The sequence below is a fragment of the Rutidosis leptorrhynchoides genome, chromosome 7 (assembly GCF_046630445.1).
Source record: "Rutidosis leptorrhynchoides isolate AG116_Rl617_1_P2 chromosome 7, CSIRO_AGI_Rlap_v1, whole genome shotgun sequence".
In the NCBI taxonomy this organism is placed as follows: Eukaryota; Viridiplantae; Streptophyta; class Magnoliopsida; order Asterales; family Asteraceae; genus Rutidosis; species Rutidosis leptorrhynchoides.
This window is the reverse complement of record NC_092339.1, coordinates 87,483,435-87,508,311: the sequence shown is the minus strand read 5'-3', so window position 1 is coordinate 87,508,311 and position 24,877 is coordinate 87,483,435. Positions and strand designations below refer to the sequence as shown.

Below are 24,877 nucleotides of genomic sequence, written 5' to 3'. Positions count from 1 at the left end.
CCAACCATTAGTTAATCTCTTAATGGGCCAGGTGCAAATCCATTAAGTAGACCATGGGCTTTAGTTGGATCATTCCAAGATCTGACCTTAGCAGGGATCAAGGATAGTGTTATTAGTATAGATGTAACTTAACATCGATCCGGGTGACTATATCATACTATGTATATGTACTCATTATAATTCTTCATTCATACTGTATTATTATCCACCAAAATTACAAATCATCCATCTACATCCATATTCTCATATTCTGCTAAATAGAACTAGTAAATTAACATCCATCCATTGGATATTAAAACAAATTGTTAATCATTGCGATAAATTTGACTAAATTTTTATATTATACTGGTAAATATAGTTTATGATAATAAAAAAAACACTTGTATGTTGTTTATTATTTAAAATGATATGTTTTTTTTTATCATTGTTGTGTAACGGTGTAACCTATAATATACATGTCTAGAAATTTGATCTACTAATATGGCTTTTTTTTTTTTTTTTTTTTTTTTTTTTGTTTAACCTAAAATACATGTAAAAATTTTGATCTCGTATACGTAAGGTGTATGTATATTGCTGTATATATTTATCTACTAATAATCCACGTCCATATCCATGTTAGTGCATAGTATCATGTGAATATCCATTAGTTTGATGTTAATTGACATCCCTAAGTATATAGACAAAACATATCAAAGTAGAAACGATCTCAATAAGAACTATGTTTAGTGACTCATGAAGTCTATACATTCATCATACAATATAAATTCATCACAAAACAAATAATGCAACCAAAACAATTAACACTAGCAAACTTCAACTCAAGAACAAAAAAAGACAATGTTACTTGTTAAAACAACTTTTCAAACTCATTTAACTTTTTGATTTTGAATGCTTGATGAGCCAATCAATGACCGAGTCGATGTTTGTTGAGTTCTTGCAAGAGATCATGTAGCAGCATACCTCTCTATCCGTGATAGATTTCAGGTCCCTACAGTAACTCATTCAAATAAGCATAAGCAAACATATAATTTAATAATTATAATTAATCAAATAAAAAGAAAACATGTATTTACACGATTTCTTACATCTGATCAGTTAAAGCTTGCTTAGAGAGAGCACCATCTTTGTCAATTTTGTTGCCTAAAACAAGTAAAGGTATACCATTCAGTGCTGGTTTACTTAACAGATCATGAAGTTCACCTTTTGATATGCTCAAGTTATCTTGATCTGCTGCATCGACAACATAGCTGCACAACATGTACAGATATAAGACCACAAAAAAAAAAAAAAAATAAATAAATAAATAATGGAAGCATACACAATGGCAGAAACGGCACGGCAATATCGCTCCCACATGCTACGAAAACGGGGTTGGCCACCAAGATCCCATAGCTTAATTGTTACATTCCCTTTCGTTACCTTACGCATATTGAAACCCACCTGTAGATTAATATTTAATTTAACAAGTTATTATAGCAAACAAAATATAATAATATAAATAGTAGTTGTGAAATTTGATTTGGTATGAACTCTAGAGAAAGCGCGCACCGTAGGGATCATATCTTCAATATATCCACCAGTCTATGCAAGCAAAACAAAAGAGAAAAAAAAAGGCAGTTGAAGCACCATTAAACAAGATTAATCAACGAAAGTAAGAGTAATAAATTGATGTTCGATAAGAAAAAATGGTGTAATTAACGTACAGCGACAACATTAACGAGAGAAGTTTTCCCTGCATTTTGGAGCCCTATCAAGGAAAGCTCCATTTCCTGCTTGAAAAAGAGACTGTAACATAACAACCCCAAGTTTATTATTCAGTTGTTAAATACGACAATTGTATAATAATCAATTGCAGTCTGATTATCTATATACGGATACGTAATTTGACAGCACATGAATAACCTCTAAAACTATTAAACATTATTAAAGAGCTCCCACATTCTGGTTTCATGGGATTTAAGTAAGCATATAACGTCGATCAATAAAAAATAAATAGTGTATTTTTGATAGGTGAGAAAGCAACTGATAAAAAATGTATAGCGAGAAAAAATTGAAATTGTGCTGAAATGATTAATAAGATCCCATCAAAAATTCACAATGATTGTTAACAAGCACTTATTTTCTTTTCTTTTTTTCTTTAACAATTTGCAAAGGTGTCCAGTTTAATTGTTGGAATTGTAACATTTAGTAGGCTCATCATAATATCATTACCTTCAATCTTGTTATCTTTAGGATAGTTATCTTAACAATACTCTGACTGTTGGTACAGAGTAAGCAACTATTATTAATTCTATCAAATACATTAGCCCTTGTGTACTTTTTTTTTTTTTTGTGGCAAAATATTACAAATACCTTAATAAATTGGATAAGTGACGAAAAGAGCAAACAATTACGTCCTGAAAACCAAACAAGCATGTAGCAACTTATCAACTAAGCATCATCAATATTTACATTTCTTCACAATGTCATGTGATTAATAGCAATTTTATGCTTTAGTTTCATAATGTAGAGAGGCGAACGATCTTATGGGAAAGGGGTGGAGTGGCGGAGGTTTTTGGCACTATGTGTTTTAGTACTTCAACTAAGAATGCCTTTCCTTACGAGTATAAAAGTCCACGTTTTTTAATCTTTGTTATTGACTTATTTCTTGATGTTTGTAACTGTAATGTCCTGATTGTACAGAACATAAAATAGTATAACGTTCGACCCCCGTTGGCTACATATTAAAAACACAATTTCATCCCTGCCATGAAGTATCCACCCATGGCACCTTTCCCATATCGTTTGAGGGGGTAAAGGGAAGGGGTGTTTTACTTGGCCGTGCCCTTGGATCGGTTTCAAGGTTTCCTCCCGGACAGCGATGGGGGCGGGGTTATTATCGCTGCATCGGCATAGTCAGAACGGGAGATGATCGTGGTTTAGTCCCCCTAGCAAAAGATCATTTTTTTTTTTTTCTCACTCAGAGTAACTAATACAAAGGATAAGACTTAATTTCAGCATTAACTAAATTATATTTACTAAATTATTACAAGTAAAAATCAAAATTGCGTATAATTAAACAGATAAATTCTACATTCGGTGAATCAAATACGCGACAGATCCCTAGCAAAATATCATTCTTTTTCTCACTCAGAGTAAAAATGAAAACCCTAATAATAAAAGGCAAATTTTAAATAACTGAATTCAATTTTGAGCAGGGAGTAATTGAAGATTACCTTCGAAGCCAATTGAGAAGAGCTTCCCATAAACCCATTGCGATTGAGATTGAAATTGAGAGACTACAGGAAAGAGATTTTATATTTGACGGTCAAAATTGAATTTGGTGTTTGTGCAGAGAAAACAATTGAATGAAATTTAAGATTACTTTTGTTTGCCCTGATAATAAGAAAAGGGAAGGGAATAACAAAAGACAAATTGGGGATGAATTCTGAAGAAACTGGTGGATTATTGGCAGACAGATCAGGTTTGCTGTGTGGTTATTACGTGGACCAATCAGATTAAACCAAACCAAACAAGAGGAATTTGAAAACTGTTGAGTGGAACTTCACTCTTAACTTATTATTAAAAAAAAAAAAAAAAAGACTTTTTTGATTCGTTGGTCCTTCATTTATACATGAAATTGCAATCCGAGTCTCTCAAGTTTTTTTTTGGATTTTCGAGTCCTTTAAATTGCAAAATTTAGCAATCGGAGTCCTTCCGTCAGTCCGCCGTCTAAATTAGCGGTTACTGCCATCACGTGACCAAAACGTGATGGGTATTTTCGTCTTTTTGCATCGTTTCCAACATGTGACTTAGGGTAACTTTGTCTTTGGGCTGTCATGAAGTGTTTCTTTTTCTTTTCTTTTTTTCATTTTCTTGTTTACAGAACCCACATCAACACCTTGATATATTTATGAACACCAATTAACAATTTCAAAGACCCAGAATCAAAACCTTGATAATTACAAAACATATAATCAAATCAAAACTTGAATAATCACAAAACCAAAATCTACCAAAATTCTGTAAATCTGTAGATCTAAAAATCAAAAGAAAATAAAACTCATATCGTCAATCAAGTTTCTAAACATCTAACAAAACCCATCTCTTTCAAACTTAACAGATGTTTACCCGAATCTAAACATAAACAAAATTACAATTACAAACTTGAACAAAGCAAAATTATATACTTGATTAGCTAACATTACTAATTCTTAACAAAAATTCACTAACGATTTGTTAAACAAGGAAAAAAAATCCATAAACGAATTTGGAAGTACATCACTTCACTTGCTAATAATCACACCCACCTAACTACCATTTAATTTTAATTTAAAGCTCAATTTAAAAGTTGTTTCTCACATCTTGGATTCGTAAACAGGGAGTATGAATATAGATTTCATAAAACTTACAAGCAAATGAATGAGGTTACATTTTCCTCCAATATTTTGCGATATCCATCCATATAATTATAATAGATGTGTAATATTGAAGTTGTACAACAGAATGGCAGATGTGACCAGATCGGAGCACATCGGAGTCGAAAACGGAGATGGCGAGCATATCGGAGTTAAGATGACCAGATCGGAGCATATTAGACTCGATAACGGAGATGGAGAGCATATCAGACTATCAGAGTTGAGATCAGAGATGATGATTTACAGATCTAATTTGTTAGGGTTCATATGATTTTTTGTTTTAGAATTAAAGATACATGTCTGTTGTGAAAGAAAATCCACAACAACTCCCGTAACAAAAATCCCCAAATCCATCTACTTCACTTTTACATTCTCAGATCTATAAAAAAATATGGAGGGATTATACCCAAAAGGGTTTAAGCGAATGAAAGAAAAAGAAAACCCTTTTTTGTTGGATTTTTCAGGTTTTTGTTCTTCATCTAACGGAAATGAAAGAAATTATGTGAATTATATTTGGGTATTAAATCTAATTAGATTAGAGACTAAAATAGGGTTTATGAATGTAGATGATGAAGATGAATGTTACTGTGCATCAACCCTTTTCAAACTTATTAAAGGCTGAATTTGAACTAAAAAGACGAAAATACCCATCACGTTTTGGTCACGTGATGGCATTAACGGCTAATTTAGACGGCAGACTGACGGAATGACTCGAATTTCTAAATTTTGCAATTTAAAGGACTCGAAAAACCAAAAAAAAAACTTAAGGGACTCGGATTGCAATTTCGTGTATAACTGAAGGACCAACGGAGCAAAAAAGTCAAAAAAAAAAAGTCAAATTAACTTCGATATCTATTTTTAATTAACTTATTATTAAAAAAAGTCGAATTAACTTCGATATCTATTTATATGAAAACTCTCGACTTATCAACATGTTTGTAACATCCCGCCTTTTTCCATTTACTTTTCCGTTATACTAATATAAAGTCCGTTATATGTTTATAACATCTCCCGTTGATACGCGTTTTAAATTATCTCGTTTAGGTAATTCCCGCACCCGAACGAAAGTTGAGGGACTAAACTTGACAAGGGATCAAACCCTTGACTAGGTCAAAGGGTCAACCCCTTTCACCCATTCATTTTCATTTCCATCTCTCTCTTTCTCTCTAGCAAGAACACACACACCCAAAACCAAATTCATTCAATCATCATCTAAATCCGATCTAGGAGGCTTACAACAAAATAAATTACATATTCGTGATCCTCTCTCCATCCTCTTCATTTTGGTACCAACTTCATCTCATTTGGGTAACTTTCTAAAATCACTAGATTTTGTGTTCTTGATGTTTTTAACTTATAAAAGTGTTAATTAGTGTCTATGGCTCAAGTCTAACATGAATATATGATTTATATGCTCGATCTCGTTGTTTTAGTGTAACTAGCATGAACTTAAATTTTGGTGTGTTGTTCTTGAATTTTGGATGATCATATGTTGTTAGATGTTGAAAGTTGATGTTTTAATTGTGTTACTAGCATCACTAGCTTCAATTTGATGTGTAGGTTGCCTTAGAAAACTTCATGAACTTGATTATTGATTTTTGGTGGAATTGAGTTAGGGTTTGAAGAACTTGAAGTGATTATTTGATGCGTTGATTGCCATGAATTGTTGTAAGTAAGTTGTTAGTTGTATTGTATGCTCCATTACCTACAAAATGGCATGTCACATGTATGCATTGAATGCCCAAATCATTAAATGTGCATTGGTGAGTTTGAAGCATTAATGTGGGCATTGAATGATCACTTGGTTGGAAAACTCGGTTGTTACAAATGAGGTTTTTGATTGTTAAATTGTGTTTAGTTGCATTCTATGTCAAAAGAGCTTTCCAACGATATAAGGTGCGAGTCCTAAGTGTTTGCGGTTTGCGTTTTATGCTTATTTGAAGTTTGGATCAAGTTGGACAAGTGAAACAGACCAGGCACCAGCACCCGCCTATTGTCGCGGCGCGACAGAAGGGTGCCGCGGCGCGGCATAAGCCGTGCCCAGCTTCTGTCTCCGGTGTCCATTTTATGGAAAATGTTTGGCATACTACGGACCTCCGATTCACATGAAACTTGTTCTAACATGCTCATATATGATTAAAAACCTCAGAAAAATAGTTCGGGACCCGACCCGAACGTGTTGACTTTCGTTGACTTTGACCGACCAAAGTTTGACTTTTTGTCAAACTTAACCAAATGATTATGCAACCTTCCTAACTTGTTTATATACTTGTATCTTGCATGAAACTTGACAATTTGATTTCACATGCTAAATAATCGAGTCGTAACGAGCCATAGGACTAATTGAACATCTTTGACCTATCGTGTTTACCGTTATTGATACAAACCTATTGTTTAGGTCAAGACTAGCATTGTTCTTTGCACACGTTTACTTGTCGAAGTACTTTACCACTCGTGCATTCAAGGTGAGATCATAGTCCCACTTTTACTCTTTTTGAACTTACATTTGGGATGAGAAAACATAAACATTTCTTTACTAAGTGAACACAAGTACAGGAAAACAAACATTCTACATACGAGTTTAGAACAAAATCCTCAATTCGATTATCATTAGTTACACTTGCCGGGTGTAAGCGAGAACTTATGTTGTATGGATCCATATGGGTTTGACAAACCCTCATTCAAACGGTTCGCTACCGTTTACGAATGAAATATATTTTCGAGAGACAGTGTATGTTCTAGCACTAAGTGATGGGGTTCAATGGAAGGAAACGTTAAGCATTGATAATTGGGTGCTCGTGAAACAAACTTTTGGAATGTATTACTATTATTTCATTGATGCAAATCTTGTGGTTCACTTGTACTTACTTACTTAAACCTATGATTTCACCAACGTTTTCGTTGACAGATTTCTATGTTTTTCTCAGGTCCTTGAACGATACATGATACATGCTTCCGCTCATTATTTGATACTTGCATTGGATGTCGAGTATATGTGCATTTCATGGAGCGTCTTTTGACTTTATTTTAAACCGTGTCGCCTAGATTTCATTCGTATTATAACGTTGTAACTTAACTATTGGTTGAACAATTCTTGTAAACTTTGGGAACAATCTTTATTTTGAAATGAAGGCGACATATTTTGGTCAAACTTTGTCTTAAAGACTTATGACCACGTAACGGGACCTAAGTAGACGGCGCCGTCAAACATGATTTGGTCGGGTCGCTACAGATGGTATCAGAGCGTTGGTTGTAGGGATTTAGAGTTCATTGGTGTCGACCCCGAGTCATAGGGTACATTGGTGAGTCTAGACTACAACCGGCATATAGACTTGAAGTAGGAATTACTTGACTACTTGTGCATTTATACTCGAACGCTTCTACTCATATCTACTCTTAGTTCATCTTAATCTCACGTTGTTTAATTTGATTGACGCGCCACCTTGACTATATGAAATGATGTCGAATGCACATACGAATCAGGGTAATATAATTTCCGGGATTATATTACGGTGACTCATATGAACGTTCCGACATTATGACATAAAGAATTTAAGGCGAGTCGAGGAAAAACTTCTCTTTATCTTTATTCTATATCACGGTTAGTATTATTGAGAATACTAATCAATGATATTCTTGTGTCTTGAAGGAACAATGGCTCCTCGTCGTGTACGCCGCAATGAAACTCCCGAACAAGCTCTCGAACGGATGATAGCTACCGCCGTAGATGCGGCCATGGCCGGTCACTCATCCAACAACAATAATAATAACAACCACAACAACAACAACAATGGAGCCGGAAACTCAAACGAGGGATGCTCCTATAAAGCTTTCATGGGGTGCAAACCTCACACTTTTGATGGAACCGGGGGACCGGTCGTGCTCACCCGATGGTTTGAGCAAACGGAAGCCGTCTTTAGCATAAGCGGTTGTCGGGACCAAGACAAGGTCAAATACTCCACTCACACTTTCTCCGGAATTGCTCTAACATGGTGGAACACCTATGTTCAATCGGTGGGTACCGATGAAGCTCATGCCCTCTCTTGGGCCGATCTAAAGGAAAAGATGATTGTTGAATATTTTCCGCGCGAAGAAACCCGAAAGCTTGAGGAAGAACTAAGAGCTTTGAAAGCGGTCGGAAACGACCTTAAAGCTTATAATCAACGCTTCGCCGAACTATCCTTGATGTGTCCTAATCTTGTTAACCCCGAATCTCAAAGGATTGAGCTCTACATGCTCGGTCTTCCAAAAAGCATCAAACAAGGGGTGATGTCATCCAAACCCACTACTCATTAAGCCGCTATGAACATGGCTCGCCAACTAATCGAAACGGTTGACGAAATCGTAGTTCCGGCACCTAAGGCTGAGGATAAATCGGGCGGCAACAAAAGAAAGTGGGAACCCTCCCAATCAAGCAACAACAACTTTGCCAAGAAATCTTTCACTTCCGACGGCAAGAAGGGTTATGCCGGGAACCTACCTCTTTGCAACAAATGCAACAAACATCACTTTGGCGAATGTAGTAAGATAATTTGCCACCGGTGCCAAGGAGTTGGTCATAAGGCCAACGATTGTAAAAGTGCCACTCCCGTTGCTCGAAAGTGGCCCAATGCACCAAAGACGGGCACTTGTTACGAGTGTGGTCAAACGGGTCATTATAGAAATGCATGCCCGAAAAGGAAAGATAACACCAATACGCGCGGCCGAGCTTTCAACATCAACACCGAGGAAGCCCGGGATGACACTGAACTAGTCACGGGTACGTTTCTTCTCAACAATTCTTATGTCTCTTGCTTATTCGATTCGGGTGCCGATAAATGCTTTGTATCCAAGACTTTGACTCATTATTTTAGCACTCCACCTCTTCCATTAGATACCACTTATACCATTGAGGTGGCTAACGGGAAACTATTAAGTGCCAACACATATTACCGGGGGTGTACGTTAAACATTTTGGGTAAGGAATTTGAAATTGACTTGATACCCATGGAACTAGGAAGCTTTGATGTAATAATCGGTATGAATTGGTTAGTCAAAACGAAATCTCACATTCTTTGTGATCTTAACGCAATCCGAATTCCTATCGAGAATGGTGAACCTTTGATTGTCTACGGCGATAAGAGTTGCACCAGACTCAACCTCGTTTCGTGCCTTAAAGTTAGAAAACTGCTTCGTAAGGGTTGTTTTGCGATCCTTGCCCACGTTAAGAAAGTCGAGCCCGATGATAAGCATATCGATGATGTGCCAATTGTTAGTGACTATTCCGATGTATTTCCCGATGAATTGCCGGGTCTTCCGCCTCATCGACCGGTTGAATTCCAAATCGATCTTATTCCGGGAGCCGCACCCGTAGCACGTGCACCATATAGACTCGCTCCATCCGAAATGCAAGAATTGCAAAGTCAAATCCAAGAACTACTTGATCGTGGTTTTATCCAACCTAGCCATTCACCTTGGGGCGCTCCGATTTTGTTTGTTAAAAAGAAAGACGGATCCCTACGAATGTGCATTGATTATCGTGAACTAAATAAATTGACGGTTAAGAACCGATATCCTCTTCCTCGCATCGATGACCTCTTTGATCAACTACAAGGGTCTTGTGTATATTCGAAAATCGATCTCCGCTCGGGTTATCATCAATTGAGGGTTAAGGGGGAAGATGTCTCCAAAACCGCTTTCCGAACTCGTTATGGTAGTTATGAATTCCTTGTCATGCCATTTGGTCTCACTAACGCACCGGCGGTGTTCATGGATCTTATGAACCGCGTGTGCAAACCGTATCTCGATAAATTCGTTATTGTGTTCATCGATGACATATTGATTTATTCTAAAAATGAAGAAGAGCACGAACAACATCTCCGACTTGTGCTTGAACTTTTAAGACAAGAACAACTCTATGCCAAATTCTCCAAGTGTGAATTTTGGTTAAAGGAAGTTCAATTTCTTGGTCATGTTGTAAGTGACCAAGGTATTAAAGTCGATCCAACGAAAATCGAAGCCATTAGCAAATGGGAGACTCCTACTACTCCTACTCACATTCGTCAATTCTTGGGTCTCGCCGGATACTACCGTAGATTCATCAAGGATTTTTCTTTGGTTGCTCGTCCTCTAACCGCTTTAACCCACAAGGGAAAGAAATTCATTTGGGCGACCGAGCAAGAATCCGCGTTCCAAATCTTGAAGACAAAGCTTACCACCGCTCCTATCTTGTCACTTCCCGAAGGCAACGATGATTTTGTTGTGTATTGCGACGCCTCGAAACATGGTTTTGGGTGTGTATTGATGCAACGAACGAAAGTCATTGCTTATGCTTCCCGACAACTCAAAATTCATGAACGAAACTACACGACGCATGATCTCGAACTCGGAGCCGTCGTCTTTGCACTTAAAATGTGGAGACACTATCTTTATGGAACCAAGAGTACTATCTTTACCGACCACAAAAGTCTCCAACACATTTTCGATCAAAAACAACTAAACATGAGACAACGACGGTGGATTGAAACTTTGAACGATTACGATTGCGAGCTTCGTTACCATCCCGGGAAGGCAAACGTAGTAGCCGATGCCTTAAGTCGAAAAGAAAGAGCGGTGCCTCTCCGTGTCCGAGCTTTAAACATCACCATCCACACAAACCTTAATAGCCAAATTCGGGTAGCCCAAGATGAGGCTCTCAAGGATGAAAACATCTCTCTCGAACACTTGAACGTCCTCACCTCTCGATTCGAAGTTAAAGAAACCGGACTCCGATATTTCGCCGGAAGAATTTGGGTGCCTAGTTATGGGGATCTACGAAGCCTTATTTTAGATGAAGCCCATAAGTCACGATACTCGATTCACCCCGGTGCCAATAAGATGTACCACGACCTTAAACAACTATATTGGTGGCCGAACATCAAAAGGGACGTAGCTACTTATGTTTCCAAGTGTTTGACATGTTCCAAAGTCAAAGCCGAACACCAAAGACCGTCCGGACTACTTCGACAACCCGAGATCCCGCAATGGAAGTGGGAAAGGATAACGATGGATTTTATCACCAAGCTACCAAAAACGACGGGCGGTTATGATACCATTTGGGTTATTGTTGACCGTCTCACCAAATCCGCACACTTCCTTGCCATGAAAGAAACGGACAAAATGGAGAAACTTGCACAACTTTACATTAAGGAGATCGTAGCCCGACACGGTGTACCTTTATCGATTATCTCCGACCGAGATGGCCGTTTCGTTTCTAGATTTTGGCGTACATTACAAGAAGCGTTGGGAACGCGTTTAGACATGAGCACCGCATATCATCCTCAAACCGATGGACAAAGTGAACGTACAATTCAAACCTTAGAGGACATGTTACGAGCTTGCGTGATTGATTTCGGAAAAGCTTGGGACAAGCACTTACCTCTCGCCGAGTTCTCTTACAACAATAGTTATCACGCGAGTATTAAAGCCGCACCTTTTGAAGCGCTATATGGCCGCAAATGTCGTTCACCTCTTTGTTGGGCCGAAGTAGGCGACGTACAAATCACCGGACCCGAACTCATTCACGAAACCACCGAGAAAATCGTTCAAATCCGAGATAGGCTTAGGACGGCCCGAAGTCGTCAAAAGAGCTATACCGACAAACGACGCAACGATCTCGAATTTCAAGTCGGTGACCGAGTAATGTTAAAAGTCGCACCTTGGAAGGGTGTAATCCGTTTTGGGAAACGCGGGAAGCTAAATCCGCGGTATATTGGTCCTTTCGAAATCTTGGAGCGTATTGGAACCGTTGCTTATCGTTTAAATCTTCCGCCTCAATTGAACTCCGTTCATCCCACCTTCCATGTATCTAACTTGAAAAAGTGTCTTGCCGAACCCGATATCGTCATCCCTCTCGAAGAACTTACTATTGATGACAAATTTCATTTTGTGGAGGAACCGGTTGAAATTGTGGACAACTCCGTCAAGACATTGAAACAAAGCCGAATTCCGATTGTTAAAGTCCGTTGGAACGCCAAAAGGGGACCCGAGTTTACTTGGGAAAGACAAGATCAAATGCAAAGGAAGTATCCTCATCTATTCGTGAATTCGGAAACGCAAGATCTCGAGGAAGAAACAACGACTACTACGCCTACTTAAATTTCGGGACGAAATTTCTTTTAAGGAGTAGGTAATGTAACATCCCGCCTTTTTCCATTTACTTTTCCATTATACTAATATAAAGTCCGTTATATGTTTATAACATCTCCCGTTGATACGCGTTTTAAATTATCTCGTTTAGGTAATTCCCGCACCCGAACGAAAGTTGAGGGACTAAACTTGACAAGGGATCAAACCCTTGACTAGGTCAAAGGGTCAACCCCTTTCACCCATTCATTTTCATTTCCATCTCTCTCTTTCTCTCTAGCAAGAACACACACACCCAAAACCAAATTCATTCAATCATCATCTAAATCCGATCTAGGAGGCTTACAACAAAATAAATTACATATTCGTGATCCTCTCTCCATCCTCTTCATTTTGGTACCAACTTCATCTCATTTGGGTAACTTTCTAAAATCACTAGATTTTGTGTTCTTGATGTTTTTAACTTATAAAAGTGTTAATTAGTGTCTATGGCTCAAGTCTAACATGAATATATGATTTATATGCTCGATCTCGTTGTTTTAGTGTAACTAGCATGAACTTAAATTTTGGTGTGTTGTTCTTGAATTTTGGATGATCATATGTTGTTAGATGTTGAAAGTTGATGTTTTAATTGTGTTACTAGCATCACTAGCTTCAATTTGATGTGTAGGTTGCCTTAGAAAACTTCATGAACTTGATTATTGATTTTTGGTGGAATTGAGTTAGGGTTTGAAGAACTTGAAGTGATTATTTGATGCGTTGATTGCCATGAATTGTTGTAAGTAAGTTGTTAGTTGTATTGTATGCTCCATTACCTACAAAATGGCATGTCACATGTATGCATTGAATGCCCAAATCATTAAATGTGCATTGGTGAGTTTGAAGCATTAATGTGGGCATTGAATGATCACTTGGTTGGAAAACTCGGTTGTTACAAATGAGGTTTTTGATTGTTAAATTGTGTTTAGTTGCATTCTATGTCAAAAGAGCTTTCCAACGATATAAGGTGCGAGTCCTAAGTGTTTGCGGTTTGCGTTTTATGCTTATTTGAAGTTTGGATCAAGTTGGACAAGTGAAACAGACCAGGCACCAGCACCCGCCTATTGTCGCGGCGCGACAGAAGGGTGCCGCGGCGCGGCATAAGCCGTGCCCAGCTTCTGTCTCCGGTGTCCATTTTATGGAAAATGTTTGGCATACTACGGACCTCCGATTCACATGAAACTTGTTCTAACATGCTCATATATGATTAAAAACCTCAGAAAAATAGTTCGGGACCCGACCCGAACGTGTTGACTTTCGTTGACTTTGACCGACCAAAGTTTGACTTTTTGTCAAACTTAACCAAATGATTATGCAACCTTCCTAACTTGTTTATATACTTGTATCTTGCATGAAACTTGACAATTTGATTTCACATGCTAAATAATCGAGTCGTAACGAGCCATAGGACTAATTGAACATCTTTGACCTATCGTGTTTACCGTTATTGATACAAACCTATTGTTTAGGTCAAGACTAGCATTGTTCTTTGCACACGTTTACTTGTCGAAGTACTTTACCACTCGTGCATTCAAGGTGAGATCATAGTCCCACTTTTACTCTTTTTGAACTTACATTTGGGATGAGAAAACATAAACATTTCTTTACTAAGTGAACACAAGTACAGGAAAACAAACATTCTACATACGAGTTTAGAACAAAATCCTCAATTCGATTATCATTAGTTACACTTGCCGGGTGTAAGCGAGAACTTATGTTGTATGGATCCATATGGGTTTGACAAACCCTCATTCAAACGGTTCGCTACCGTTTACGAATGAAATATATTTTCGAGAGACAGTGTATGTTCTAGCACTAAGTGATGGGGTTCAATGGAAGGAAACGTTAAGCATTGATAATTGGGTGCTCGTGAAACAAACTTTTGGAATGTATTACTATTATTTCATTGATGCAAATCTTGTGGTTCACTTGTACTTACTTACTTAAACCTATGATTTCACCAACGTTTTCGTTGACAGATTTCTATGTTTTTCTCAGGTCCTTGAACGATACATGATACATGCTTCCGCTCATTATTTGATACTTGCATTGGATGTCGAGTATATGTGCATTTCATGGAGCGTCTTTTGACTTTATTTTAAACCGTGTCGCCTAGATTTCATTCGTATTATAACGTTGTAACTTAACTATTGGTTGAACAATTCTTGTAAACTTTGGGAACAATCTTTATTTTGAAATGAAGGCGACATATTTTGGTCAAACTTTGTCTTAAAGACTTATGACCACGTAACGGGACCTAAGTAGACGGCGCCGTCAAACATGATTTGGTCGGGTCGCTACAATGTTCAAGTGGGTTCGAATGGTTTTCTAAATTTTTTGTTTCTTTCCTTCATTATACTAAAGCAATTTCAAATATGCAAAAGTTATCGACTGTTACTCCCTATTCTCTGTTTATGATCCTCAAGTGGTTTGGGGCTTCCACATTTGTTTCCGACTACCACAATATGAGTGTTATGAAGCCTCTCAGTTATTTGCGCTGCTATCTTTTGTTACTGTTTCATATTCACAGGCCGACAATGTCATATAGGTGATGGGTTGCGATAGAGATTACATTGTATTTGAAGGTATGCGTGTTCTTTTGTTTCGGCCCAACATCAAGGCCCGGAATGGGTTAATATATCTGGAACAATCGCAATCCAGCTAAGTTTTCTGTATTTCATTTGTTAGCTTTGCAATGCTATATTCAGGTTAGACAAGTTCTTCGGTATCAACATATTCTCTCGACCGGACAATCTTCTTTGCGTGTATGGTGTCAAGAGTATGACGAAACTCCAAATCATTTACTTATGCATTGATCATGGGCATTTAACATTTGGTCGATACTTTTCAAATGGTGGAGTATTAGATGCGTGATCCCGAAAACGTTGTTCCAATTTTCGTTCTATCGGTTTTCCCGAATGGTCTTTAAAGATTCAAAATTTTGGAAGTTAATCGGCCCGGCCATTTTATGGGCGATTTGGACGGCTAGGAATGAAGCGATTTTCAATTCATGTTTCTCTTGTTGGTATAGTTTGGTTCGGGAAGTCAAGATGAAAGTCTTTATGTGGGCTTCGTCTTCCAAGTTATTATTTGGACATCAAGCCTTTGTATGGGATGCAAACTCGAAGATGTTGATTCGGAACGACTAGGCATTTTATTCTAATGTCGTGCAATGTTTTGTGGTCTTTTGTTTCATTTTTTGTCAATTTCAATTTCCTATACATGTAATGTAACCCAAGGGTTTAAATCATCACTTTGATGATTTTCAATATTAATATATGGCTCCTTTTCGCTAAAAAAAAAAAAAAACTTTAGGCGATTTGTCCCAAAATTTCTTTGAAATTGGGCCTCAAAGACCTTTAAATTTGGCCTTTTTTCGTTGATTTTAACTTTTAAACGCACTTTGACCGCTGTTATCTTTCCGCTTTCGTGTACTTTTTGTGTACATGAGTGATAAATTTATCGAATCACAAATTAGAATGTTCTATGGCAAGTTATCAGCGGTCAAGTCTGTTTAAAAGTCAAAATAAAAAATGGAAAAATTGAAGGTCTTTTTACTCTTTAAGGTTGAGTCTCGAACATTAAAAGTAATGATGAGTAAATCGGAGCTATGAGTCAAAAGATACGAACATTCAAAGTTCAATTTTGATGCATCTCCCTCCACGCACCAAGCACCACGCCCGGTGCGTGGTGCTTGTTGCATGTTGCGCTCGAATTGGGTTGTTTTGGTGATTATCTCATCAACACGCATTAGTGCATCATGCACGGGTCTGCACGCATCATACTAGGTCTGTGATGCGTGGACAATGAGTATTTTTGCAATTACAATTTTTAAGACATATTATTGAACACTTTTTAATTTTTAAAATAAGAGCATTTTGACCAATTTTCTCGCATATATCAATAGCAATTTCATGTGGATCAAACATATATCACTTCTTAAAAAAAAAAGTCAAATTCTAAACTTAGCCTATAATAATTTGCTATCCCCAACCATTTGTTGCCCTGGGTCTTTGGCCATGTGACCCATAAGCTAATCTGGCTGTGAGTGAAACTAAGATTAGGGGTCAAATAATTGAAGTTACTTTAGTTTTTAAGTCTACTTAGGCCACTTGCAATCGTTCATTTCTTTAGCATACATTTTCCCTGCCACATCAGTACAAACTCTTTAATAATCCTTTCACTAAACCCTCACAATCACACACTCCATCTCAAACTAAATATACCCACAAATATACCTATAAAATATAAAATGTACAAATAATTAAACACAAAGTACAAATAAAAAAAATAGTGGGTCCTCTTTTTTCCTTCACATCCTCGTTGCACGAGTGGCTGGCGCCACCTTTCACCAACTGCCCACATTCATTGTTAAAGCTTTAACATTGTTAACATGGAGCTTTAACAAACCATTGCATGTGGCCTTACCTTAAGAAAAAAAATTTTAGCTAGTGTATTTAAAAATAGATAATAAGTAAAATAAGTAGGAGCAACCTCTCCCCAACATGCACTATGATACCCCCTAGAGTTAGTCCACATTTACATATATCTCACAAACTATTAAAGTGTTATTGAACATGAATAACTTGTGAAATGATAATATATTCTATATTTTTAATTTAATGAAACTTTATAATTAAAACTTAAATTGAACGAAATTCGTACATTTATCACGCATAATCAAGTTATCTTTTCAATAATGTAGTTTGTTAATGGTAGAAGAAACTATATAGTAATCCGCGATAAATTAGAAGAAGAAAGTATATTAAACCAAATAGACATTGAAATTACCCATTTACATGTGTTAAAATCTATATCTATCTGGAAGTACATTATAACAAATTATTACTATCTAACGACGACCAATATTATACATTTTTTGTGATTAAACTATCACAAGATAGTTCAAAGTTCGCCCCCTCTGAGATTCGAACATGGGACAGAGTCCTCAAAGTTAATCCTCACACATCATTCAGCCAAATGCTCGATGGTAATCCACTTAATTTTATTGGATATTGATTAAGTGAATTAAACAAATATGTATACGGATGAATAAACATAAAATAGATAGATATAGATATCAGTATAACATTACCCAATTCATATTCTATCAATTGTCATATATATGGTCACTCCTTGAGAAGGAGCAAAGCGTAAAAAGTCCTCCATGACTATAAAATAATGTAGAAAAATATAAAGTTTTGTATGAAAAGTAACATAGGTTTTAAGTCCTTGGTGACTAGAAAAATACGATAAACTATTAAGTCAATCTATAAAGATGTTCCTTTAGTTTGAAGCTGGATGTTTGCCTAAACGAAGACATAACAGAATAAAATGCTAGTGAATTTATGAGAAGCAACATTACGTCAAATAAGGTTAAATGTAGATGCTATTGTTTTTAATTGGTACAAAGTACTTAATTGAAAGGTAAATCAAATAGTCAAATCATGAATTTGGAGGTCTTTGTTGGTATTACAGGTACAAGTCAAACTTCTTTATAACTGAAATTACAGACGAATATGTCATCTAACAAAATCAATGGTGTATCATAAAGACTCCAAACACATAATTTTCTCAATGAATGCATTATGCATCACCAACTGTACAAAAAACACAACTACATTCTCAATGCTGCTACTTGCATTTTCATGACGAAAAAGTGAGAATTTTTTTTTTTTTACCAGCCAGAAAAATCTTTGAAATCTCGTGTCGAGACACCCAGTTTCCTTTTCTTTACTTGTCCTCCTCCACCAATATCAGGTACAACAGTTGAGTCGGCTTTATTAGAGGTCTTCGATTTCAGGTATTTACCAACACCACCACCTGAACCGTCCGCTTCGGCTCCTGTTCCAGGATTGCTATACCATGATCCAATCTTCTCCTGAATACGCACCAAAAACATACATACACATACACAGTAATATTAAAAAAAAAAAACAAAATAAAATAAAAATTGTAATATAAATAAATCAAAATTGTCTAAGAGGACACTGACGTTTTCTTCATCTTCCACAGTTTTCTCCTCCTCGGTCTTCTTTTCTTCCTCTTCTTCTTCATCTGGTTCTGAGTACGGATTCACAAATACTGATACACTATTTATCTTTATCTCTTCCTGATAAAAGTCCCCCAAAAAAACATATCAACACACAACTATTGCTTATTCCTTATATCAAAAAAAGTAATAACATAATAAGGAAAAATCAAGTCCTAATATAATATTTTAATCATCAAAATGATATTTAAATCAAAGTTCAGGGTACAAAATGGTTTTAATCATAATTATTTTATGTAGATATAAAACGTAGATATTAAACGTAAAATGGACATTTTGTAAAAAAATAGGAAGTGAGACTGACCCTAGGTCGATCATCGTCATCAACGGGGACATTCTCCATCTCTGTCAAAGTTGGCAGGCCACCTACAACTCCACCAAAAACAGTATGCTTGAAATTCAAATGGGTCGCAGACTTGTACAAGATGAAAAACTGCGACCCGTTTGTGTGGGCCCCACTGTTGGCCATGCTAACAACACCTCTCCCAGAATGAAGCAATTTCGAGTTTACTTCATCTTTGAATGGCTTTCCCCATATAGATTCGCCTCCTTTACCCGTCCCAGTTGGATCACCACCTTGTATCATAAAATTCCTGCAAATTTATTTATTTTTATTAAACGTTTTTTTTTTATTTTATCTTTATGCTAAAAAAGATTGAATTAAAGATTAAGATGAAGTGGTACCTTATATTTCTGTGAAAAGCTACTCCATTGTAATAGCCTCGTTCACAGAGCGTGATGAAATTCTCGCATGCCCTTGGAGCTATATCGCAGTGTAATTCTATGTTTAGATCACCATGTGTAGTATGCAGTTGAACATAACCCTTTTTCTTCGGGTTTTTTTCAACGTTAACATATTCATACTCATTCTTTGTGACCGGATCATATGACGTAGACGTGAATGACCTAGATGTCGCACCACTTGTGTAACGGCTCTTTACCTACAAAACAAATAAGAAAAGATTATATAAATGTTTCTAAATTAAGTTATTAAGATGATTTGGAAAACGTAAAATGAAGACTAACCATCTTAGCGTTTACGGGAGTACGGTCACCGGACATATGCATGGCTATTCGAGCGGCAGTTTTATCAGTTGAAGCCGCCTTAGCAGCAGCTGCGCTTCTTCCATGTACAGAAGCAGATGCAGCATCAACGATGCTGAAAGCCTGTTGAGATTTGGCTTCACCGTTTGACTTAGGGTTATCCTTTATGCGTTCTCGAGCAGCTAATAGAGTAGCGAGTGCAGCTGCTCTTTCGTTCTGAGCCTTGTCTCCACCACCACCATGTAGTGCAAGTTCACGTCCCTTTTCGGTTTTGAGTTCTTTAAGCATTTGTTTTATATCGCCACGCACGTTTATGTTGTAGGTTGGATCGGACTCCATTTTCGAAAGTTCTGAAGAAAGAAAATTTGAAATGTTCATTATCATGGTGAGGATTTAAAAAAAGCTTTATTTGATTAATAAGGAGACTTTAAATACCTTCATCGTCAACTTTCAAGCTTTTCTTAACATGGTCGAAATTCAACAGAGCTTTGCTATCAAGTGCGTTTGGATTCTAAGAAGGATTAAACAAAAAGTCAAAGATGTAAAAACAAATATTTAAATCTTATGTCAAAAGCAAGTAAGCAATGCTATCAAGGAAAAATAATTACCTGAATTGTAATGATGTCATCCCTTTTGAAAGGTTCATCAGTTAAAAGCTCCTTCCAGTTCTTGGTTTTAAGGTTTAATTCTTTGATTGCCTGTACAGAAAACGAAACTGATGAAGTTGAATAAAATTCAATTTGAGAACTTAACATTTTTCGATAGAAAAAAATCATAATAAAACTGGGTATATAGATATGGACCTCATATGAGAACACATTTCCAGTTGTCTTTACTGCAACAATATGCGTGAACTCTGTAAAAACCTTGTTCAACACAGGGCAATGATACTCTCCTACAAAGTAGAAAAAGGAGTTTACAAATGATGCATTCAATATAACAACATGAGCATACATGTATATAAGATAATAGAAGATAAGATTAAACAATGATACCTTCAGAGTTCTTGTGAAATGTTAGCGGGATGAGATCTTCTTGTTTGAGAGGTGTTCCTGAAACGGGATGCTTTCCGTACTTCCTTATGTACGGGATTATGTGCCTACAGCATATTTAATTAATAAATAAGATAAAACAACTAAAAACCAAAGAAACAGTATGGCAACAGGTAAGTTATTTGCCTGGCAATGAACCTTAACTCTACAAGCATTATTAATCTGCACAAACTCAATACTGAAAGACATAATTGGACAAAATCGACTGTTTATGATCTTATAAAACAAAATGAATCGCACACTATTGTGATCCATCATTTAACTCTCCTTCATTCAAATGAAAATAAGAAAGTCCTCAAAAACTTAACCAAACATGAAACGTATGACAAACGTACGAAAAGAAATTAAAGTGATTTTTAGTTGCAGTTGCAGGGTTAATGATGATAATATGTATTCCATTGGGAGGTAGTCATATCATAAATGGCACTTGTAAGCTTCTCTAAGGATTCAAATAAATTCATACAGCTTATAAAAAAATAAAAAATGTACACCTTATTAACACGACAAAATAATTAGATATAGATATAGATATAGAGATATTTAACCCTAGGAAAGAAGATTTACATGATATCAAAAACACTGCCATCATCAGTGCAAACTGCATCCTCAAATGGAGTAAACGTGAGCCTGCAATTTGCAATCAATTAGCAAATATTAAACTCAATCTTCAAATCACATAACTATCAAAAACATATAAATTTAGCTAAAAAAAAAAATTTTAAAAAAAAAAAAAAAAAAAAAGAGGAATTACGCGCAGCAATAGAAAGGAAGGCGTTTGAAAGGAGTACGGAGTTCTTTGGATTTAGCACCGCCCCATTCGGTGGCCCATTCCGTCGTTGTAATGAACATACGATCTTTACTGTGTTGTTTCTTCCCCATCTTTCTTTCTGAATTTATATAATTTTAGTTGGAGTAAATTAGGGTTTCGTGAAATGATAAGTGAGATGAAATATCTAGTGGTGAAGGATATGGTTGTGGTTTTTGTTTGTTAACGCCCTACCAGGTGAAGTAAAACGACGACGTAAGTATTAAGATTGCAGCTTCTTTAAATCTGGTATCCGGTGGTCGCTATCTTTCCGTCGAGCCGCCTTAATTTTGGAGTGTCCGGACGGACTGACTTTTAGGCGCAAAACCCACTTAAATTTACGGAATTACTATTTACAATGGATGTCAAGATCCGGCCCATTTTGATGCCAGCCCATTCATTAACTTCCAAAATTTTGTAGCTATATGATTTTTTATTTGAAAAATGCTAATGACAATCCTGAGGGTTGTCATTAAAAATTATTTTTTTTAGTAACTGAGGAAACCCTCCTATGAACGTGCACATTGAATCTCTCATAGAAGGTAAAACCTCGGGTAATCAAGCCCCCCGAGTGCGAAACCTGGTACCGGGTGAATTGCGCATTATGCGCACCCTCTAGTCACACTCTCTTTTTGAACAATTTGGCATAGTCATGAATTGAACTCGGGTGGTGTGCTTCGTTGGACAACTCGGTGGCCACTCAGGCAAGTCTACGTGATTTCATTAAGAAATTTGTGCATGTATGTTTTGATTGTACATTACAAATAACCACCTAATTTTATGAAGAAAAAAAACTCTCTAACTTACATATGTAACTACTATTATTGCATTGAAAAGCTTCTTAAAGACAACACTAAGGTTGTAATTAGCATTTTCCTTTTTATTTTCACATTTAATAATAAGTGATTTTATATGATTAACATCTACTTGTACGCTTTTTTTTTTTTTAACAGCCAAAGAATATATATTATAAATCAAACGTTCCCTAGCAAGACGCTAAGGGAAAATTATAAAGGCATAGAAAGCCATAAGTTTCAATTGGAAGCTAAATGACTTCTATTTTAAATCCAACGAAAAGTAAAACTTCTAATTACATCTAATAAACTACTTTTAGAACAAAATGAATCGTGAAATACAACGCCGTTCATGAATCGCCATAGAGCCCATAAAGTAGTAACCGTAACCGCGATAATCCGATTCTTAGAAGTGACCGGTAAGCTAATGCCTTCTAACCAAACCACAAACGAATCTCACGAAGACATTTGAGGCAAACCACAACCAAGCCAAATCGAGATTTTATGCCAAATGTCACACGCAACATTACAACCAAAAAAAAGATGATCTCTCGCCTCTATATTATCATTGCAAATGGGGCAAACGATGGAATCGACCTCTATTCCTTTCGCGAAGAGGTTCCAGCGAACGGGAATACGATATAATCGAAATCGCCACAAAAAAATGTTGACTTTGCGAGGAACAAATTTGAACCAACTCGTACCAACTTGAGATGATGGAAGCTGTTTACGATCAATTAGTACACGTGAGTCCTTAACGTAAAAAATGCCATCTTTATTGGCATTACAAACCCATGCGTCGGGTTTGCTAACGAGATTAGGATTACCCAACAAATCAGTGAGGTTATTAAGAGCAATAATGTTTCTACCACCAACGATATCTCTATTCAAATTCAAATGTCAAGCGCCATTAATAACTTTAGAAGCAATAGATCCGTTCGGTTCGGAATCTAAGTGATAAAGTCGGTTAAAACGTGCGGCTAACGTCTCATTACCGATCCATAAATCATGCCAAAAACGAATAGACTCACCGTGAAATGTCCCGTTCTTATTGATTAAAAACGTTCCATATTAATTGATTTCGTTGCGAGGTTTTGACCTCTATATGAGACGTTTTTCAAAGACTGCATTCATTTTAAAACAAACCATAACCTTTATTTCATAAATAAAGGTTTAAAAAGCTTTATGTAGATTATCAAATAATGATAATCTAAAATATCCTGTTTACACACGACCATTACATAATGGTTTACAATACAAATATGTTACATCGAAATCGGTTTCTTGAATGCAGTTTTTACACAATATCATATAAACATGGACTCCAAATCTTGTCTTTATTTTAGTATGCAACAGCGGAAGCTCTTAGTATTCACCTGAGAATAAACATGCTTTAAACGTCAACAAAAATGTTGGTGAGTTATAGGTTTAACCTACATATATCAAGTCGTAACAATAGACCACAAGATTTCATATTTCAATACACATCCCATACATAGAGATAAAAATCATTCATATGGTGAACACCTGGTAACCGACATTAACAAGATGCATATATAAGAATATCCCCATCATTCCGGGACACCCTTCGGATATGATATTAATTTCGAAGTACTAAAGCATCCGGTACTTTGGATGGGGTTTGTTAGGCCCAATAGATCTATCTTTAGGATTCGCGTCAATTAGGGTGTATGTTCCCTAATTCTTAGATTACCAGACTTAATAAAAAGGGGCATATTCGATTTCGATAATTCAACCATAGAATGTAGTTTCACGTACTTGTGTCTATTTTGTAAATCATTTATAAAACCTGCATGTATTCTCATCCCAAAAATATTAGATTTTAAAAGTGGGACTATAACTCACTTTCACAGATTTTTACTTCGTCGGGAAGTAAGACTTGGCCACTGGTTGATTTACGAACCTATAACAATATATACATATATATCAAAGTATGTTCAAAATATATTTACAACACTTTTAATATATTTTGATGTTTTAAGTTTATTAAGTCAGCTGTCCTCGTTAGTAACCTACAACTAGTTGTCCACAGTTTGATGTACAGAAATAAATCGATAAATATTATCTTGAATCAATCCACGACCCAGTGTATACGTATCTCAGTATTGATCACAACTCAAACTATATATATTTTCGAATCAACCTCAACCCTGTATAGCTAACTCCAACATTCACATATAGAGTGTCTATGGTTGTTCCGAAATATATATAGATGTGTCAACATGATAGGTCGAAACATTGTATACGTGTCTATGGTATCTCAAGATTACATAATATACAATACAAGTTGATTAAGTTATGGTTGGAATAGATTTGTTACCAATTTTCACGTAGCTAAAATGAGAAAAATTATCCAATCTTGTTTTACCCATAACTTCTTCATTTTAAATCCGTTTTGAGTGAATCAAATTGCTATGGTTTCATATTGAACTCTATTTTATGAATCTAAACAGAAAAAGTATAGGTTTATAGTCGGAAAAATAAGTTACAAGTCGTTTTTGTAAAGGTAGTCATTTCAGTCGAAAGAACGACGTCTAGATGACCATTTTAGAAAACATACTTCCACTTTG

General features: G+C 36.3%; 2 protein-coding genes across 3 annotated transcripts; both read right to left on the bottom strand.

Annotated features, from left to right (window-relative positions):
* Positions 1 to 695: 695 nt before the first annotated feature.
* Positions 696 to 3,406, bottom strand: LOC139857728 (ADP-ribosylation factor-like protein 8b). The gene is made up of 6 exons (XM_071846557.1): positions 3,216 to 3,406; positions 1,704 to 1,785; positions 1,549 to 1,581; positions 1,319 to 1,440; positions 1,086 to 1,247; positions 696 to 988 (listed from the first exon to the last, which is right to left on the bottom strand). Exons 1-6 carry the CDS (start codon positions 3,251 to 3,253, stop codon positions 871 to 873), a joined length of 555 nt encoding a protein of 184 aa, XP_071702658.1. The 5' UTR covers positions 3,254 to 3,406; the 3' UTR covers positions 696 to 870.
* Positions 3,407 to 17,970: 14,564 nt separating this feature from the next.
* LOC139857056 (peptidyl-prolyl cis-trans isomerase CYP65) lies at positions 17,971 to 21,782 on the bottom strand. Of its 2 annotated transcripts, XM_071845765.1 has the most exons (12): positions 21,688 to 21,770; positions 21,439 to 21,574; positions 21,252 to 21,314; positions 20,631 to 20,734; positions 20,439 to 20,530; positions 20,244 to 20,333; positions 20,071 to 20,146; positions 19,618 to 19,985; positions 19,276 to 19,532; positions 18,896 to 19,184; positions 18,535 to 18,651; positions 17,971 to 18,420 (listed from the first exon to the last, which is right to left on the bottom strand). In XM_071845765.1, exons 2-12 carry the CDS (start codon positions 21,564 to 21,566, stop codon positions 18,217 to 18,219), a joined length of 1,788 nt encoding a protein of 595 aa, XP_071701866.1. In that variant the 5' UTR covers positions 21,567 to 21,574; positions 21,688 to 21,770; the 3' UTR covers positions 17,971 to 18,216. The 2 variants fall into 2 exon arrangements, with proteins under 2 accessions (XP_071701866.1, XP_071701865.1); XM_071845764.1 differs by having other exon boundaries at positions 21,439 to 21,782.
* Between the last annotated feature and the right edge of the window lie 3,095 nt (positions 21,783 to 24,877).

Coding starts and splice junctions, on each gene's coding strand:
- LOC139857728 (XM_071846557.1), bottom strand. CDS start 3,253: ATGGGTTTATGGGAAGCTCTTCTCAATTGGCTTCGAAG. Junction 1,248..1,318: donor CGTGCCGTTTCTGCCATTGT/GTATGCTTCCAT, acceptor CATGTTGTGCAG/CTATGTTGTCGATGCAGCAG. Junction 989..1,085: donor CAAGCTTTAACTGATCAGAT/GTAAGAAATCGT, acceptor GAGTTACTGTAG/GGACCTGAAATCTATCACGG.
- LOC139857056 (XM_071845764.1), bottom strand. CDS start 21,566: ATGGGGAAGAAACAACACAGTAAAGATCGTATGTTCATTACAACGACG. Junction 19,986..20,070: donor CTTGAAAGTTGACGATGAAG/GTATTTAAAGTC, acceptor TTCTTTCTTCAG/AACTTTCGAAAATGGAGTCC. Junction 18,421..18,534: donor CTGTGGAAGATGAAGAAAAC/GTCAGTGTCCTC, acceptor GTGCGTATTCAG/GAGAAGATTGGATCATGGTA.